Source organism: Microtus ochrogaster, linkage group LG10, assembly GCF_000317375.1.
Source record: "Microtus ochrogaster isolate Prairie Vole_2 linkage group LG10, MicOch1.0, whole genome shotgun sequence".
Lineage (NCBI taxonomy): Eukaryota > Metazoa > Chordata > Mammalia > Rodentia > Cricetidae > Microtus > Microtus ochrogaster.
In genome coordinates, this window is record NC_022035.1 from 4468313 (window position 1) to 4486929 (window position 18617).

The window sequence follows — 18617 nt, forward strand, 5'->3', positions numbered from 1 at the left end:
TCACACCTCACTGTTATACTCATAGGTGCATCCTCAGAGGACTCAGGCATCTCAGAAGGTCTTGAGAAATGATTATGGGTAAAAATTCCAAATTGCTTTTTATGTAAGGTTAAATTGTTCCAGTTCTCAAAATAATACATCTTTATTGTGGAAAACTTGTCATGTATCTTAAAACATACATATAAAGTTTTAATTACCTATAACTTTGATTAATTTTAGTATGTTTTCCAAATTTTTATATTCACACATGACCCTTTAATTTATTTAAAATTATTAAGGAATATTTCTAGCCACTGTCATCAAGGTTAGGTTTTATTCACATTAAAGATTTCTCTTTATGTTTGCAAGAGGTAAAGTTAGACACGCCGAGACCAGACTTCACTCAAGTTCAGGAACACAAAAAGGGGCTTTCACTAGCTTTTGTTTTCCCCCAGAGACCTGTGACTTTGGAAGGGACAGATAGCAACCAAAGGAATGTTATACTGGCATGGAAGAACATGGCTTTAAAGAAGTCTGTTGGCTTCGACCAACTGTAAAAAGAAAAAGAATCAGAAGAAAAACTCAACTTCCCAAAATATATATCCAGATGCAAAATTAATCAAAACACAGGAAACCTTCAGGATCAGAGTTCATGACCCTTTGGCATTTGGGTGATGGCATTTACAGCTGTCTGCTGCTCAGGCTACTGAGAAAAGTCAGTCTGGCAGGTCAATCAAGCGGAATTTCTTCCTTTTGAAATTCCACAGATGCTCTTGTTTTCTCCAAATGTTCTGCATCGGGCTGCTAAAGGCTGTTCTTATTTTACACATTCTTGTCTGTGGAATTTCTCTCTCTTTCTCTTCATTCCAGACACAAAAGTTCATACTGATTTGACTCTGTTTTCTTAATCTTAAAATACAAGCAAAGGCTCGAAAAGACTCAGCTCTCTGGAGATGCAGCTTTCCTCTCTGCAGCGTCTCCATTTTCCACCCAGGCTGAAATGCCCATCTATGTTATATGAGCCCCATATGGGTAGCGGGTCCCATCAGTCCATAAAGGGACACTGTACGGGCGGTGGTGGCGCACGCCTTTAATCCCAGCACTCGGGAGGCAGAGACAGGCGGATCTCTGTGAGTTCGAGACCAGCCTGGTCTACAAGAGCTAGTTCCAGGACAGGCTCCAAAGCCACAGAGAAACCCTGTCTCGAAAAACCAAAAAAAAAAAAAAGGGGGGGGGGACACTGTATACTTGCTACGTGAAGAACCGTGAAATAGATACAGAGAAATTTAAGACATGCTTCTCACTTATTTTCTAGATGTAGCATGGGCATTTTCTCTGAAGAAGGCAAACAGTTGACAGACAATACGGTATAATCCCCACCCCGAATCAGCATCTAGGAAAAATACTAAACAGGAGGCTGTCTAGGTGGTTGGGTTGTTTGGTTTTATTTAATGTTTTATTACATTTATATTTATTATTTATTGGGTATGTATGTGTGGGCTTCCTTGCCATGGCACACAGATGGAGGTCAGAAGACAATATCCTTCCCAGGTATTAAACTTAGATCACCAGTATTGGCAGCAAGCACCTTCACCCCCTCTGCCTTCTGGTTGACCCTTGATGCTTTTTATTTTATTTTTTTAATATTTATTTTGAGAAGGTTTAAAAAAGATGCATGTAGTTATCTGCAATGAAGTTATTCTAAAATCATAACTATAGCAGAACTTTGACCACTTTCTATTCTCTGCTTTATTTCAATAATTAACGAATCCCCAAATGGACATGGTACACGGTTAATGTCCAAACAGTCCTCCCAAATAGCAAAGATATTCCTTTAAAATACACATAGCTAGTTTTTCCAAGATAAAAAATTTTCTATTAATATTGGTGTAAGATAACCTACTTTATTTTAAAAAAATACCAGCTATAAAGAAAAAGGTTACTCTATAAAAATGTTAAAATTTTTAAAACAGCCTTAATATTTTAAACATATTCATTGGGATGGGGTTTTTTTTAGCTAAATGACTTATTTTGAAAAATAATTTAAGAAGTTATTGTGTTAATGGTATCCTTCTGTCAGTTTTTATGCTTTATTTTGTTTTGTTTTTTTGTTTTTCAAGACAGGGTTGCCCTAGCTGTACTGTAACTCACTTTGTAGATCAGGCTGGCCTCGAACTCACAAAGATCCGCCTGCCTCTGCCTCCTAAGTACTCCTAAGATTAAAGAAGTACAGCAGCACCACCTGGCTATCAAGTCAATTTTTATAATCTTTTAGAAATTAACCTGTTGCTTAGCTAGTCTTTTTTCAAAAAAAAATCACATTTTTCTTTAATTTTTGCTTCCTTAAATTTAAAAGACCAGCTTTAGAAAAAAAATGCAATAGTAACACAAAACCTTAAGATCACTTATTCTGTTTTGATCCTTTTAAATCCAGCTCTGTGTCATAACAGATCAGAAAACACTTGCGCTAAGTATGACTGGAAATAACTGCTGCCCGGGTTTCCAGGAAAGTTTCTCCTGGCCTGGCTGTGGTGGCACACCTTTAATTCCAACACTCAGGAGGCAGAGGCAGGCAAATCTCTCTGTGTGAGTTCGAGGCCAGCCTGGTCTACAAAGTGCATTCCTGGACAGACTCCAAAGCTAAATAAAGAAACCCTGCCTCAAAACTGAGAGAGAGAGAGAGAGAGAGAGAGAGAGAGAGAGAGAGAGAGAGAGAGAGAGAGAGAGAAGCTTCTTCTACGTGCTGACAGAGAATTGGTTCAGTGGTCGCTGTGCAAAGTGAGAGTGTGGGGCTAGAGCATCAAGAAGGGAAGAAGCCGCCCTACCTGTGAGCCCAGGGTGCCCCTTCGTCTACCTGGTGATTTCTTCATGCTGATTTTTCAAAAGAATTACAGGGATATGAAGACTGTGGAAGGATTGCTTCCCCTTCCTGGAACACGGCCCACATGCTACCAACTTAAACTTTATTCCCAGAAGATTGGTGTCACAACATAGGACCCGTAAACAAGCCCTGACATAGGGGTAATGGTTATTCCCTTTGTATTTTCTCTTTCCCCTTTCCTGCCGTGCCCACGATGGTAAAGAAAGTGATAGTCATTGTGAGACAGGCGACCTCAGTGAGATGCCATGCAGAAGACTCCGAATTGCTCTCTGGGAAATCAGCAGGACAGCACAAGCATGGGAAGACTCCAGACTTGGTCCTTTGCCTCTGTTTTTCCTGCCTGCCTGAGCAGCACACATATATGTGTGCATACATGTATAAATCATGTGCCTGCAACACTAACCATAGTTGCTATTTCTCCATTTCACTTTCCTTGACCACCAGAACCACAAGAAAGCATTAAAAGAGAACTGGTTTGAGATGCCTCACCCCATGGAGGTTTAATGGTTTATTTTCCATGCCTTCCTTGTGAATGGAAGTATGAGCATTGCGGGGCAATGAGTAGGTCCGGTGGACCATTTTGATCCTTCTCAGAAATTACAAATGCCTCTGTTGTTCTAGGCCTCAAGAGGAGATTCCGGTATGAAATGAAACCTACTATGTATAAACACTGCCCTGCTGCTTCACACAGATTCAGTCTCCAAACAACCCTAGGGAATATGCTTTGCCCCCACTTCAGAGTGGAAGAATATAATCTGCATTTCGAACCCACTTTTCATTGTGCATAGAACCACATGGAAAATAAAAACATGACCTTGGAGCCATTTCGTCCAATGGACTTAGTTCCTTCATTTGCAATATGAGATCTTTTATGAGATTCCAAAATGCAAAACTAGGAGGATCGTATGTACCTTACAGGACTATTGAGAAGACTCAAAATGTTGTCTGTAAAATTCTCAAGCCATATTCAAGCATATACTTTAGCTGTTTATTATGTGAACATTCGATCGTTATTCACTGAGGCTTTATTGACCAACCTGCTACAAGGTCTGGTGCTCAACAAATACCTGGTGAACAGCAACCTATGTTTGTAATTGAGTATCAGTTGATAAATCAGAGTCATGACTCACATTCCATCCATACTTTGCAGATGTTTATAGTCTTCCCAGAGAGATAAACAAATAAGAGCGTATGCACAAGCATATGGATTGGCTGTATCTCTTAGATACTAACAGAATATGTGCATCTCTTAGGAAGAAATATTTAATTCTGCCCCAGGAGTTCTGAAAGTTTATTACAGTAGGGAAGATATTTGAGACCAACAAAGAGATGGTAATTTTATCTACTCCAATACAGAAGAAGAACAGCAAAACAATTGAAGAAGAGAAAAGAATGATATCAGATATTCTTTGGACAGCAAGAAGCTTGGTAGACTCAAAGAGCTAGGAATAGGGTGACAATAGGGTCCCTGCCAAGAACAGTAGTGTGCAGGGGAAATTATACAGTAAGCACCAAATATGATTTTAAATTTTCTAGTTGCTACTTTAAGGAAGTAAATAGAAATAGATGAATTATAGGTAATAACAGTTTTACTTATCACCTGAAATATTTCAATACGTTATCAATATTTTAAAGTATTAATGATTATGTTTTTCATTATTTCAGTACCATCTTTGAAGTTCATGTGTACCTTAGGCTTGAAGAAATTACAATTGTATAAAACACATTCCAAGTGCTCAAGAACCTCATATGACTATGAGTTTTGGAAAGAATAAAAGGCCAGGGTCTTGATTCAGAACCATGGACAGTACCAACTCTACACTGTGCACTGTGTTCTGAAAACCTACAAAACTATCTTCAGGGAAGTCTGGGAAACAGAGACTTGCAAAAGGGACTGGACATTTTGAAGTACAGACTAAGGATATTTCTCTCCTAGACCTGGCCATTTTCTAGTATTCTCCGTCGATGTGATTATATCCACAGTCCATCCCTCTTGTGTCAAACCAGAACCCAGGAGGCATCCATGTAAAATGTAGACATGCCTCTTAACTCTCTCCTGAGTTTATCCATCTCTACAGCACACACCAGATCAATATCTTTTGTTCCAAACCACAGCATCCTTAATAGGCAACCTACAAATCTAGCACCCTCCAATCTGCTTCCTCCATTGCTACCAGAGAAATCTTTCCCTTTTTATTTTAACCTGAAACAACCCTTCTGAGACATTTCCCTTTGTTAGCCCAATAAAAGAGAGGTCCATGCAAGGTGATCCATAGCATGGCACCACAGCCTCTCCAGTCCTTCGCAGTCACCTCTTTGCTTTAGTAGCAGTGGCCTTCATGCCTTCTTTCTGTCCCTTGTGCATGACCTGCTCTTTTCTGCCATGAGATCTTAGGACATGCTTCCCCCTCTACCTTGGGGGTTCTTATGGCCTTTACTATCTACCCTTCAGATCATATTTTAAATACCATGCTTAAAGGAGAATCCCCTGATGGGATGAAACTTGCTGCAATATGAGAGCACCATTTTTCTGCAAGTCTACATTCCTATGTGTTAATGTGGTTCCAAGCCTCCACTACCAGCCTAAGGAAGAGGATTAGTGAGATTTTTCCTACCCTTTGATTTCTCAGTGCTTAGCTAATTATAGTTATTCATGCACACTCCTAAGCATCAGATGTTTGGTGAGCAAGGGAGCAGTGACAGTATGGATACCTGCTCAGATCTGGGAGAAACTGTGGGTCTGAGAATTCTACTTTGGAGTTAAATTTTCAATAAAGGCAAGTGGTTTAGGCATGTAATTATTAATGCATAATAATGCCAAGTGACTATTACACAATTTTTCCTTCAAACTCACCTAACATAATTAATGATTTTTTTTAGCTAAAAAAGTAATGATATAACAATAAAGATCTTAAGCTAACATTCTCAAGAATGTTCAGGCAAAGAAAATCTAACACTTATGTACCAATCACTGACTCTAACCAAAGATAACCTTTCCTTTCTCTAAAATAATAAGCAATGTAAGGCAGTGATTCTCAACCTGTGGGCCATGACCCCTTTAAGATCAAATGACCCTTTCACAGGTGTTACCTAATACCTTCAGAAAACATAGATATTTACATTACAATTCATAACCATAGCAAAATTACAGTTATGGAGTAGTAAGGAAAATAATTTTATGGTTTGGGCTCACCACAACATGAGGAACTCAGTACAACATGTACTAAAGGGTTGCAGCATTAAAAACGTTGAGAACTACTGATGGAAGAGGCTACCCAATTCATTGAAACTCATTATAATTATGAGCAGTTTAACCATTGGGTCCCTTTCATCATGGAAAGGAGGTTTTGGCAACTTCTTTGAGTCGTTTCTGAGATACAAGTGATACTAAATATGAGTCTTATAATAAATGTTCTAATGCTTTCAAAAGGAAAAAAGTGTAACTATGAGCATTTTCTTTGTGCAAAATGGTTCAAATGTGGCCAGGCTACATTCTCAATAGAAACCTAGTAAAAAGCCTGTGCAGAGACAGAGGAGGAAAGTTAGAAAGGCCTTTCTGTTAAGACAGCCAAGCAGAAAGGAGGGCACAGGAGAGTCAATAATCATTAAGAACATTTGAATTGTTCTCCATTTTGAGCACCTACTTTCTCTTGTTCCAGTGAAAGTTTTTTTGTGACAAAGGCTTACTTTGGGGAAGAACAGACTTCGGATGCTCTGAGGAAGGCTGTCAAAAGATTCAGTTGCTTCCGAAAACTTGGCAGCATGCGTGGGATTCACTCTGGAACAGAATCTAAGTGGATGTTTTGCATATATTAATTTATCCTGCCCTCACAACATATTTGATCAACTCAGAACATGGGAAGCAAAGCTGAGTCACAGGGAAGCGAATTAGCATGCCAAATCACACAGCCAAAAAAGTCTAACACTTCTGTCAGCCTCATAGCTTGGCAGCAGAGATGGCGCCCTCAGCTACCATTGCCAACTGTCTCTTAAAGTCGTGTACTTTTAATTTTTAAAGAGTTTTAAAACCCATTTGATTCTGGGAGTAGGATGAAGGGCACAAATTTCAGAGTTATAATATATTCACAACTGAAGATCTTTCGGGGGAAGACAAGACAAATATGATAAGATGAACACCAAGAGAAAAGAGAACTTAATGAAGCAACTCGCATTCCATTTCAGGTACTTAAGGACTACAGAATCAATGTGTGACTGTATCAGTGATAAAACTAATGTCAAGAGCAATCAGGGTTCCCTGACCTGTGGGAAGTCCAAGGACCGCCCACCTCCATCCAGGTTTAGTAAGTTGAGCATCCAAACTGCCTAGGCTCCCCCAAAGCCAGTATGTACAGTAGGATCAAAAACCCATTGCCATTGTTCTTGAGTTCTCAGTAGTCCTCATTGTCTGCTAGGAGAGGGACTTGATCGGGGGAGGGGGAGGGAAATGGGAGGCGGTGGCGGGGAGGAGGCAGAAATCCTTAATAAATAAATAAATTTAAAAAACAAAAAAAAGAAAACTAATGTCAATTATACTTTGCAATACTGTGATTACACACTGGAACTTTATATATAAAATTATAATTAACACACTGCACTGTGGGACCACCATTATTTCACAGTTCCAATTTTAAATATTTTTTAAAATACCATCTACTTGGCCACAGACACATTTGCCCATCTGTGTCTTCTAAAGAAAACATTTTATGAAAACAACTGGGAAAAACTACAACTAACAGTATTATTAGATTTCAATAACTGTAGCAAAGGGTTGTCAGTTGTGATCATGTTGGTCAGGCAGAAATGACAGTTCATGCAGGGCTATCTGGTCACAAAGTCACGCTCCCTCACACACAACAAAAGCTAGAGAAATGAATGGCGCTTTCACTAAAATAAAAGACTCGTAGAAGCCACTCCGGAGAGATTTTCAAAACTGCACCTCTGACAGGCACTTTCGGTTTCTCTTGCACAAAGTAAGTTGCTGGAAAACATTCAAGTTTCATTCCTGCGGCAACAAAACCACTGGCTTACGGAAAGGGGTAATCGGTCTGACAGTGGAATATGTTTCTTTAAAATGCACACTTGAAGGCTAGAAGGAGCAAATATTGTTTGGTTCATACAAAGTTCACTGAAATGATAAAAATGAAGCACAAATAATATCTGTTAAATCACGTTGTTAGCGTGTTGAATTCCAATGAGTTTTCCTCAGCGGTTCACATTATTTTAGGTAATGTGTACTTTACAATTTTAATGAATGCCTTATCCTTGGAATGAGCTGCTTCTCCTGCAAATTTGCTATTGCAGTTGATATTATTATAAAAACCCTGGCGTTCCTCTGAGCATGTGGCTGGGTCTAGTCTCTCTAGTACTCAATGTAGCTAGGCATATGAGCTACACACAGAAATGTCCTGGGAAGTGTTGGCAGCTTTTCTGATCTTTTGGGTCACGGGAGCTTCTGTGTTGGCAGGCTCTGACTGCATAGATACAACTTGTACATGCATGAACACAGTCCACCCCAGCTGCCAGAGTCATAGAGATCAGAGGTTTAGGCATGTAGAACATCTGCCTTGAAGTCATTGGCTGATACCCCCATATGTTCTGGCAACCCTTTCAAGTTGTCACTATGAGTTGTCTCATGGCAGATAAATTAATAACCATGCTTAAATTCCTGGTGAGCAGATGTTCATGCAAGTCAAAGCTCTTTCCACATCAGGAACTGCTGAACTCCTAACAATTTCTTCCCTTTAATTAGATTTGGAACAGAAATAATATCTAGACTTCGGCATCTCTGAAAGCAAAAGAGTCTCAAAATTTGGTCAGTATTATTCACTCAATAAATATTATAATGAAAATTAAAAAGCTCTCCTTCCTCTGCACTGACCCATCACAGTCTAGAACCGTCAGCCCCCTACGAGAACCAGGGAGCCCAAGACTGAAGCTGCTATATTCAAGTGCTCTTTTAGAATCGCTTTCCACAAAGTCCAAAATACAACCAACGTGCTTAGAGGATTGTGAGCCTGGAAACGCTCTTGATTCGTTATTTTCACCGAGAATCACAAACACTGCAGAAACTTTCTCTGGCTTACGTCCCATCAGGTTATAAGATACTACATATCACGTTACGAGCCGTCGTTGGTAGGTTGGTAAAGCAATGAGTTGTTTGAGACCTTTTATACTTGATCCTTATTTGAAGAGAAATCTAAAATTCTTTAAGTTTTTCTTATTATGGTATTTAACTGTTTCCAAACCACAACTGGAAATGTTAGTCATGGTTAGTAGGTTAATCCCCAAGAGCAGTGGTTCTCCACCTTCCTAATGCTGTAAACCTTTAACACAGTTCCTCATGTGGGGACCCCCAGTCATGACATTATTTTCTTTGCTACTTTCATAACTGTTATTTTGCTAGGAATCATAATATAAATTTCTTGGAGACTGAGGGTTGTTGAGGATGTTGTGACCCATGGGTGGAGAGCCACTGTCCTAGATTTCCTAGAGCTACTACACTAACTCTGAGTCAAAAAAGTATTTTAATAATAGCCAAAAGTAATGCATTTTAAAACTACTGTGACTTCAGAGTGATATTTCTATCCCCATAAAATATTAACATTATAAAAAACATAAGACTCTAGGTCACACACATATCACCCTCTTACCACTTTGAGGAGAACCTGAAAGCATGAAGAACGTTTTAATTAATACACAGGAATATCTATTGGTGGGTGAACGCTAAACGCTATACCATAGTGCCCAGTTTATAATGTTAGAAAAATAATTGGCTATTCCAAATAGACACTCATTCAGCTCCCTGCACCACCCACTGCCCCTCTTGATGTCTCTGAGTTTTCTTAGTGTCTCTGAAGCTAAACTGAACACAAAGGCAAAGGCTCCCATGTAAGAGTTAGTGTTTCTTATACTTGAACCTAAAAAGCAAGAAGAAAACCCCAAGAAAAAAAATCCTTTAGAAAATATTGTGGATATCCCAGAACAGTGCAAGGTGGGATATGAAAGACAGCTGCCTCTGAAAATAAGTTCATGTGATATAGTATTAGTATCACCAATTCCAATAGTTTGAGGAATGCTATGTGGTACTTTTCCTTGAAAGACGCACCAGGGTATCACCAGTGCTCTTTGGCCCTGATCAACAACCTGTTCTCCTGTGGGGCACCTTTGAGTGTCACAGGCAGCTTCACAGGTACTATAATGTGCTCTTTCCCCTCAGACAGAGTCCTAGAAAGAGTAGATTTGCATGAGATTCGAGAAAGAACTATCCCTTATAAACAACCTTAGAAGGGTCTCAAGAACCAGCAAGAGCGGCTCATTTAGTCTGGTGTCCCCGCCACCCCCCACGGTGCTTGTTTGTTCAGAATTATTTTGAACCAGCTGAAAGGCCTCCCCATCTTGATGCATTCTGGAGAACTAGCGGAGGACCCTGTTGATTACAGCCTGGGCCAATGACAACAGCCCGCCTTGAGAAAGTAGGCAGTGCTGGGTCTCTAGGGCGCCAGTCTCTCCTGGGGATACAAGTTCAGCTTGGTCCCAGGGATAAGGGGTTTGGGGCACGTCTATAATTATTTTTCTAATGATTTCAAAGACTGTTGGGATGTTCTTCTGAGAGCTATTACATGATCCTTGTGAATGGGAGAGCCTGAGGCTTCTGAAGCAAGGCTTCCTTCTAAGAAAAATCTGTGTTTTGTTGCTATGGCAGCAAGGGCATTCAGGGTAGAATAGGAGTTACTTTTCATGTGGAAAGTATTAATGGCAGAAATGATTGGTGAAACTGGGCCAGAGGCACATTTTTCCTGATTTAGCAATGCTATTTTTTTTCTTTTTATTCTTTGGCCACCTTTTCTGAGTTGAGGAGACCTTTGATGAAAAAAAAAAAAAAAAAATCCAACCCAGAACAACAAACAGTGATTGTAGTTCATGAGAGACACCATTCATAATTCGAAGCCATAGGCAGGCCCCATCTAGAAACTCTCACGGAATCTTCGTGAATGTTATAAGTGTACAGTTGCTGTTTTGGGCTGTTAGCGACACAGTAGTTGAAAGTGCAGTTAGAACAGTTTCTTTTTTCCAGGCAATTTCCTTCTTTCTTTCCTGTGATTTCGTGTGATCATTATAAGCAAGCAGAAATGACCTTTCAAAAAACTGTTTCTCACACTTAGAGGGCAACAGATGTCATTTCCACGCTGACTATAAGAAACGCACTGGTCTCCGGTCAAATATTCAGGAAATTCAGCATTTGTTTTCTGAAGGAGAGTAAATATCGCATCGCGGATAAAAGCAGACTTTATCCCCTGGTGTGGATGGTTTCTGGCTCTAAGAGCCTGAGAGCATTGCTCACATTCTTGGAACCTCAGAAGCTTAATTTGTATAACAGTGGGATAAGAATAAATCACGCCCCAGGAGGCAATGTTGGCAGTAGCATATTAAGAACTGTACACGTCACATAAGAAATGTACAATAAATGCTAGCTCTGAGTGTAGAGGTGTGAGGATAAATAACCTTGCCCAGGCTCATTAGAAAATAATTCAGACTGCTTAAAATCTACAGATTTTTTTTACATAAATTTCAACCACAATTTCTTAAAATATTTTCTAACCAAATAATATATGAAAAGAAAAAAAAACAATATAATTGCAACATAACATGATTTTCAGACTGAAGACCAAAGAAGGTCATTACATGGTCACAATTTAGAAGCACATCCCAAGAGGCAAGATGGGATTGTTCCCCAAAACCTTATTCTTAAGACAGTATACTCACAAATGTATAAAATGAAAAAAAAAAAAAAACTTTAGCCAATGATCAATGTGTCATACCTCTGATGAACAGGCCTGAAAATATCAAAAATTACAAGAAAGTACTAATAATTTCAAAGCAAGGATTAAGAGACCAGGCACTAGAGGGATGGACCAGAAGTTTAGAGCACTTGCTGCTCTTCCAAAGGACGCTGGTTCAGTTCCCAGCATCCACGTGGCATCTCACAACTGCCTGCAACTCCAGTTTCAAGGGTTTTATGCTCCTCTCTTCTGGCCTCTGCAGTCATAAGCCATGTACATAGTGGACATATCTTACATATAGGCAAATAATCATAACATGAAATAAATAAGAAAGAATCAAAAGTAGGAGTAGGAAGAGGAAGGAGGAGGAGAAGAAAAAAGAGCACACTAAATTTATTACCTGAAATCAGAAATATAATGAAACATAGACAGGAAAACTCATTTCTACCTCACAATTTCCAAGTCACACCCAGTACATTCCCCAGAATTGCCTGAACTCGTTGGGGGTGGGGGCATGTTTGCTGCTGGGGATTTAATCCAGAGTCTTATATACTAAGTAAGTACTCAACCACTGAACTATACAGCCAAGTTCTCTTACTTTCCTTCTATGTTATTCATTTATTTTAATTTTGAGACGAAGTCTTACTAAGTTGCCCAAGCTGGCCTTGTGTTCTGCCTGTATCGTCCACTGGAGTAGCTAGAATTATGAGTCTGGCTGAAAGAGGCATCTTTCAATTGGCAGTGAACTTTGTGGTAGAGGCAGAAAGATCCGAGTTCAAGGGTGACGTGGGATTCAGCAGAAGACTTTGTTGTTGTTGTTGTTGTTGGAGAGTGAAAGAAAAAAGGAATGGGAAAAGACAGGGAAGAGCAGGAAAATGCAGTGAGGGATAAAAAGGAAGAAGAAGGAGGATAGAAGAAAAGAAATTCTGAGTAATTTAATATCACATATAATTTATCACAATTAAATTTTAACTGGATTTTCTTATGCCTAAAAATAAGTCTGAATGGCAGGGTGGCGCACATCTTTAGTCCCAGAACTTGGCAAGCAGAGGCAGGTGGATCTCTGTGAGTTCTTCTCAGTCTATATAGTGAGTTCCAGGTCAATCAAGATTGTGTAAGACCCTGTCTCAAAAACAACCTCCCCATATTAAAAAAAAAAAAACACCAAGCAAATAAGAAATAAAAATGTTTAAAGAAATGTTCTTGAGATAAAATTATCCAGTTTTTTTTGAAAGATGACTCCCTTCTTGAACATAGCATGAAAATCAAGCACAGGGCTATTCTGTCTACTATAATCATCCCCCACACCCCGAGAAGTCTCAATTATTAAAAGTCAGAGTATTGCTAGAATTAAAATCTAAGGTTTATGAAAAATGGTTTGTTTATTTTTTTAAAAAAAACTAAACAGCAAATCTCTTAGGCACAAAGAAAAGTGATGTTCCAGGCGGTGGTGGCACACGCCTCAAATCCCAGCACTCAGAATAATAATAACTCTTTGGGAACCTGTCCCCACACACCATCCCTGCCATAGCCACCACCACTCCCCAAACCACTTCCTCATCCTCAGGCCTCTGTGAAACTGACAGCCCAACCTCTGCCCGCTTCCTCCCAGATGCACCAGTCACCTCTAGCTAGACCTCAATTTTCCTTCCCAAAGCGACACCACCAGGCCAGCGCGGTCCCTCCCTCCCTCCATAGCTCATCCCTTCTGGTTTTCTGTCACTGCTACAAACCTCTGCCCTGATACCCTAGTTTAAACCTCTGTTTTACAAATGTAAAAATTAGCATCATGCTTGACCAGTGATTCCTGGAAATATGTATGCACTGTCAAGACGTGTATCATTTTTCTTTTGGCAGGATTTTACCTACAGCTGAAGCAATTCTATGAAAACTACTCGGTATTCAACAGAGCTATTTCTTCCCCCAGAGAGAATTAATCATAGGCAAGGACTGGAAAAGACATTTCCCTAGATGAAGCTCAAGCCTGCTCCTGCTGAGAGGCCCATTCTATTTTAATTTGCCAATTAAAAGTGGCCTGGGAAATCTCAGACTGTCATTATCTCATTAAAAATACATACTCGTCACTCCCTTTCCATCCTCTGGAGAATTAACACTCAAGTCGCCCAACTGCTCTCTCCAATTTAAAGTTAACATCATCTTCAAAAGATGACCTTTACTGGGGGTCAATGGAAGATGGCGTCTTCTGCAGCTAACAGTTGCCCGAAAATTCTACACAACTCCCTTCACTACATTCGTGGGTACGTTACTGGGTATTCATCACATCTATGAAATTACTAATTATTGAAAAGAAATGGAAAGAGAATCATTGTTTTCAGGTAATAAGTTGGCCAGAAACATAGGAAGAGAGAGTCCTATAATTAGGTACTTCAACACCCTTCCCTTTAGAGAATCTAAGGACGCTAGCTGGCTCTTATTCCACCCCTCCCCTCTGTCATAGAGAATTATCTATGGGATGTTGTCACAAACACGGTACTGGTGGTTGAGATGACTGGTTTCTGTTTTTATGCCAGCCATAAATCCTGTCCTCTAGTACACTGTTATGAGGAGAAGGTTACTGGAGAAAAACGGAATGGCTGGAGTCACGTGGCATGGTGCTGCTTCTCAGTTCCCAGTGAGCCATAAATACAGAAGCACAGCAGCAATGCTGGATGGTTCCTCATAGCTAATAATGTCCCTGAATCATAAAGTAGTAAATGATAGGAGGACACCACTGCCTCTGTGTATTCTTGAGCTTGACACCGTGCATGCACCTGCAGGTTGCTAAGTATGTCCAGACGCACTTTTCAAAGAATTAACTGATTCCTGTCCAGCATAGTGCACTAGGAAAAGACCCCCTCTGCCATCCCCAAATTAGGAAAAATTACCTTATTTCCTTGAAATCCCTTTGGGCCTGGATCACCTGGAGGTCCACCAATGCCCTGCTCCAAGGTAAAAACCATGAATTAGATTATGTGCCAAACTAGAAGACCAATCAAGAAAGAACAAGCAATTTCTTAGGGTTTCTGGGAATCCTGCTATCAGTAGCCTGACTGTGAGATTCCGACCTACTTTGAAATCACATTCAGGCCGGGCGATGGTGGCTCACGCCTTTAACTCCAGCACTCGGGAGGCAGAGGCAGGCGGATCTCTGTGAGATCGAGACCAGCCTGGTATACAGAGCTAGTTCCAGGACAGGCTCCAAAACCACAGAGAAATCCTGTCTCAAAAAACCAAAAAAAAAAAAAAAAAAAAAAAAAAAAAAAAAAAAAAGAAAGAAAGAAAGAAAGAAGAAATCACATTCAAATAAGAGCATGCATAGCATAAACTCCTTGAGTCAAGTCCAAAGCTTCTAAAACAACAAAGACTAAAAACAAACATTTTAAATAGGAAGTTTGTTTTCTGAATATGTGTTCTTAATCTTCTTCCTGTGTTAGATTCCACTCTTTAAAAGGATTTTTGCCTATCAGACAACTTTTTAACTATTTCTAATCAGATCATTGAAAACTATCCCTTGCAACAAGCCTGCAATGGGCTGTCACTGCCTTGTTCTGGCAAATCTGAGCTAAAATGAAAAAGCTGGTTAACTCTGAATTCTTGAGTTAAAAATATAACTTTCAGCCTATCTAGGGAGGGGCATTTTGTTGGTTTGATTTTGTTCTTGTCTTGTCTTTGGGGTGCCAAGGATTAAGGCCAGGGCTTTGTGCTTTCTTGACAACCACTAAGATGTACCTCCAGACAGACCTTCAGGGGAGCTTTTGCAATGTTGCAATTACTTATTTATACATATCTGCATCCATTGTTACTTTAGAAGAGGCAAGTCCCTTCACTGGAAAAAATGATCCAAATTATTTTCTGGGGTCCACAGTATATAAGCTCATAAGTTATAGACTCTTTCAAGATTTTTAGGAAATATCCCTTACATTGAAGGGATAATATAAATATTTAGATAAACAAATTTAGAAAAAAATGTACAACTCTTACCACTACCTTATAGAAGCAATATAAGGTAGTTATATTGCTCATATATAGCTCTTTCTCATAGTTACCTGACTTTCTTCATGTTAATAATTTTCCATTCCCTTAACTATTCACCAGATGGAGTTATCAAGTATATTGATGAGGTACCTATCATTGCCTGTCTTTAGAGTCTGAATTAATAAAAACATTAGTAAAGTGGTTTCCAAACATGGCTTTATATACTGGAAGCATTTGGGAGCCTTTACAGGGCGGGGAACCCTGACTGCTCTTTGGAGTGGAGACAGAGGGGAAGAGGGGTGGGAGGAGGGGGAGGGAAATGGGAGGCTGGGAGGAGGCTGAAACTTTTTTTTTCCTTTTCTCAATAAAAAAAAAAAGAATAAAAAAAAAGTACTGATGCCTGGCTCCAGTTCCTAGACGCTCTGATTTAATTTAAAATGGTACACAAGGGCCAAGGGGGTTGTTGTTTTTGTTGTTGTTGCTGTTTGCCATTGATTTGTTGTTATTCAAAGCTCCCCAGGTGATTCCAGTTCAAACTTAGATTTTCTTTTTGCCTTTTTACCTGAATTCCTCTGGGTCCCTTTGGTCCATAAGGCCCCGGAAGTCCCTGTGGGGTAAAATGAATGGGAAATCTCTCTAATTATCCATCTCCATAAAGCATAGATTTTAGATTAAAAAATATGTTCTGGGTGACATTCGCTGGTTATTCAAACATCAAAGAGAATGAATTGAAATGCTCCTAATGATCCTAATTGTTAAGAGACCTCAGAGTCAAACTTTGCTTCAATAAATAAACTCCAAGAAAACCCAAGCTGACATGTCAGTACTTAGCCTATATGTTGACATTTGGTTCAAAGGAAGGGCATTGCTTCACAAAGGTTCTCAGAACATTCTATTAAGTAGAGAAACTCCTCTAGTTAGTGGAATATCATTCCCTTCCAGCAAACCAATGTTGTTAAATCAGCAATGAGTCTGCTTGCCGACTGGATTGCTCTTCTCCCCAACTTGGAATTTGGCAAAACACTGTTTATAGCCAATGAGCTTTCAAAATATTTCAATATGTTTCAAATTTAAAAATACATTTATAGCTGGCCATGGTGGCGCACATCTTTAATCTCAACACTCAGGAGACAAAGGCAGGTGGATCTCTGTGAGTCTGAGACCATCCTGGTCTACAGAATGAGTTCCAGGACAGGCTCCAAAACTACACAGAGAAACCCTGTCTCAAAAAACAAAAACACAAACAAAAAATACACTTACAATTATTTGATGTGAATATAATACAGTCTAGATTACCTTTTCCAAGTTGTCTATCTGTTTTCAAGTTATTTGTTAAGAATCAGGATCCACCATAATTTGTTACTCATTCCCTAGTTTTGACATTAAAGGGTTTCTGTTGTGTGCTATTTTAAATAACCTTAGAACTGATGTGTGTGTTTACATTTTTGTCCTATTCTGACTCATTGCTAAGGATTCTGGAAGATGTCTATTGATGGTGACTACTATTTTCCTCATTTTTTTTGTTTCTTTTTGTCTCATGCCTTCACACATTTTTCTTATAAATTTGTATGAATGCTTCATATTAACGATGCCCTATTTTCTGGATCCTATGTATAGGTACATATTCATATTTTTATATTTTAACATAGAGATATACTTGAAATGAATTACATCTTATAAGTTGGCAGTATTTTTCTTTTTGGCATAGGAAATAATGCAGCATGTTATAATACCTAGCATCTTAGTCAATGAAATATATTATTTGTCAACGATTTTAATCTCATAATACTTTCCCAACTATTTGGCTTACTTAGAAATTCCCGTGTCCCTTTTCCATTTGAAAGTTCTCAAATGTCTCTTTTTGATTTACCCAGAAATAGTCACCAAACCTGCTTTCTGCAGATCCGCCTGCCCGCAGCTCTACAGTAGTTTATCAGCCCCCAGGAAAGACCAAGCTATTTGAAGAATTTGCTCCAACAGGCCAGTATTATTTTTTATCCTCTTCGTTAACTTCTGCTTATTCTCTTGTCACTTCCATCCACACATTTAACACATATTTTATATTTTATTATATTATATTAAAAGCCTTCATAGTCAGTAGTTCTTAACTAGAATGGCAACTATTTTTATTTTATGCATTTTGGGATCATATTTTTGTATACACGGTGTAGTTTGGATCTATTAAGAAAGTATTTAGCATGCGAAGTTGAATACGTCTCTAGTTCAAGGTCCTTTCCCACACTTATACTGAACTAAGGTAAACAGTTATACTATTGTTTGTGTCTTACTGCATTCTCTATATTTCAGACCCTATGTCTAGGTCTGCCGCATGCTTCCTATAATGTCACTAACCTCATGGCGCTTTTCAGTCCTCTGTGTGAAGCCATTCCAGTGTGCCCCACTGGCCCTTGCGTTGACTGGCTACTTATTCTTCCCCCCATAATGTCCAATAGACTGACCTCTAAAACTGGGATGTCACAAACGGCCTTAATGGTTTGTGGGGGAAACTTCATTATCTAGGTTGTGTATTCTTTGGTTTTCTACTTCATTTTTTTACCTGTTTACTTCATGTTTACTTCGGTTCTTACATGTTTATTTCATGTCTTACATGCTTATGTCAGTGTTTACATGTTTTAGATGTGAAAACTGAACTCTAGCTCTAGGAGAGATGTACATAGTTCATCCCAAGGATTTGCTTCTCAAAGAAACTCAGGCCAAAAGGGATCAAATTGTTAACACTTCAAAACTGTTTTCCTTACTTTGTCACCTTTCATTCCTGGTTTACCACATTCTCCTCGTTCACCCTACAAATAAATAGATACATAAATAAACAAACAAACAAACAAACAAAAAGTTGGCAGTCTTCAATATTCCAAGCTTTAGAAAAAGAATCAGCATCATTACATAAGGCAAGCACTCTGCACAATTTCACGCCATTACATCATCAATATTGGGAGAGCAGGGATTAAACTTTGAACTTTTTTTTTTTTTTTTTGGTTTTT

The 18617-nt window shown here is 39.1% G+C and overlaps 1 protein-coding gene across 1 annotated transcript in view; it reads right to left on the reverse strand.

The window, feature by feature from the left end:
* The window catches only part of Col28a1 (collagen type XXVIII alpha 1 chain), a 160085-nt gene that overhangs the window by 115288 nt on the left and 26180 nt on the right, over positions 1–18617 (reverse strand). The window contains exons 9-11 of the mRNA XM_005363713.3: positions 18375–18419; positions 16178–16222; positions 14526–14579 (exon numbers count right to left, since the gene is read on the reverse strand). Coding sequence (XP_005363770.1) covers positions 14526–14579; positions 16178–16222; positions 18375–18419 — 144 coding nt within the window. The remainder of the gene's footprint in view (positions 1–14525; positions 14580–16177; positions 16223–18374; positions 18420–18617) is intronic.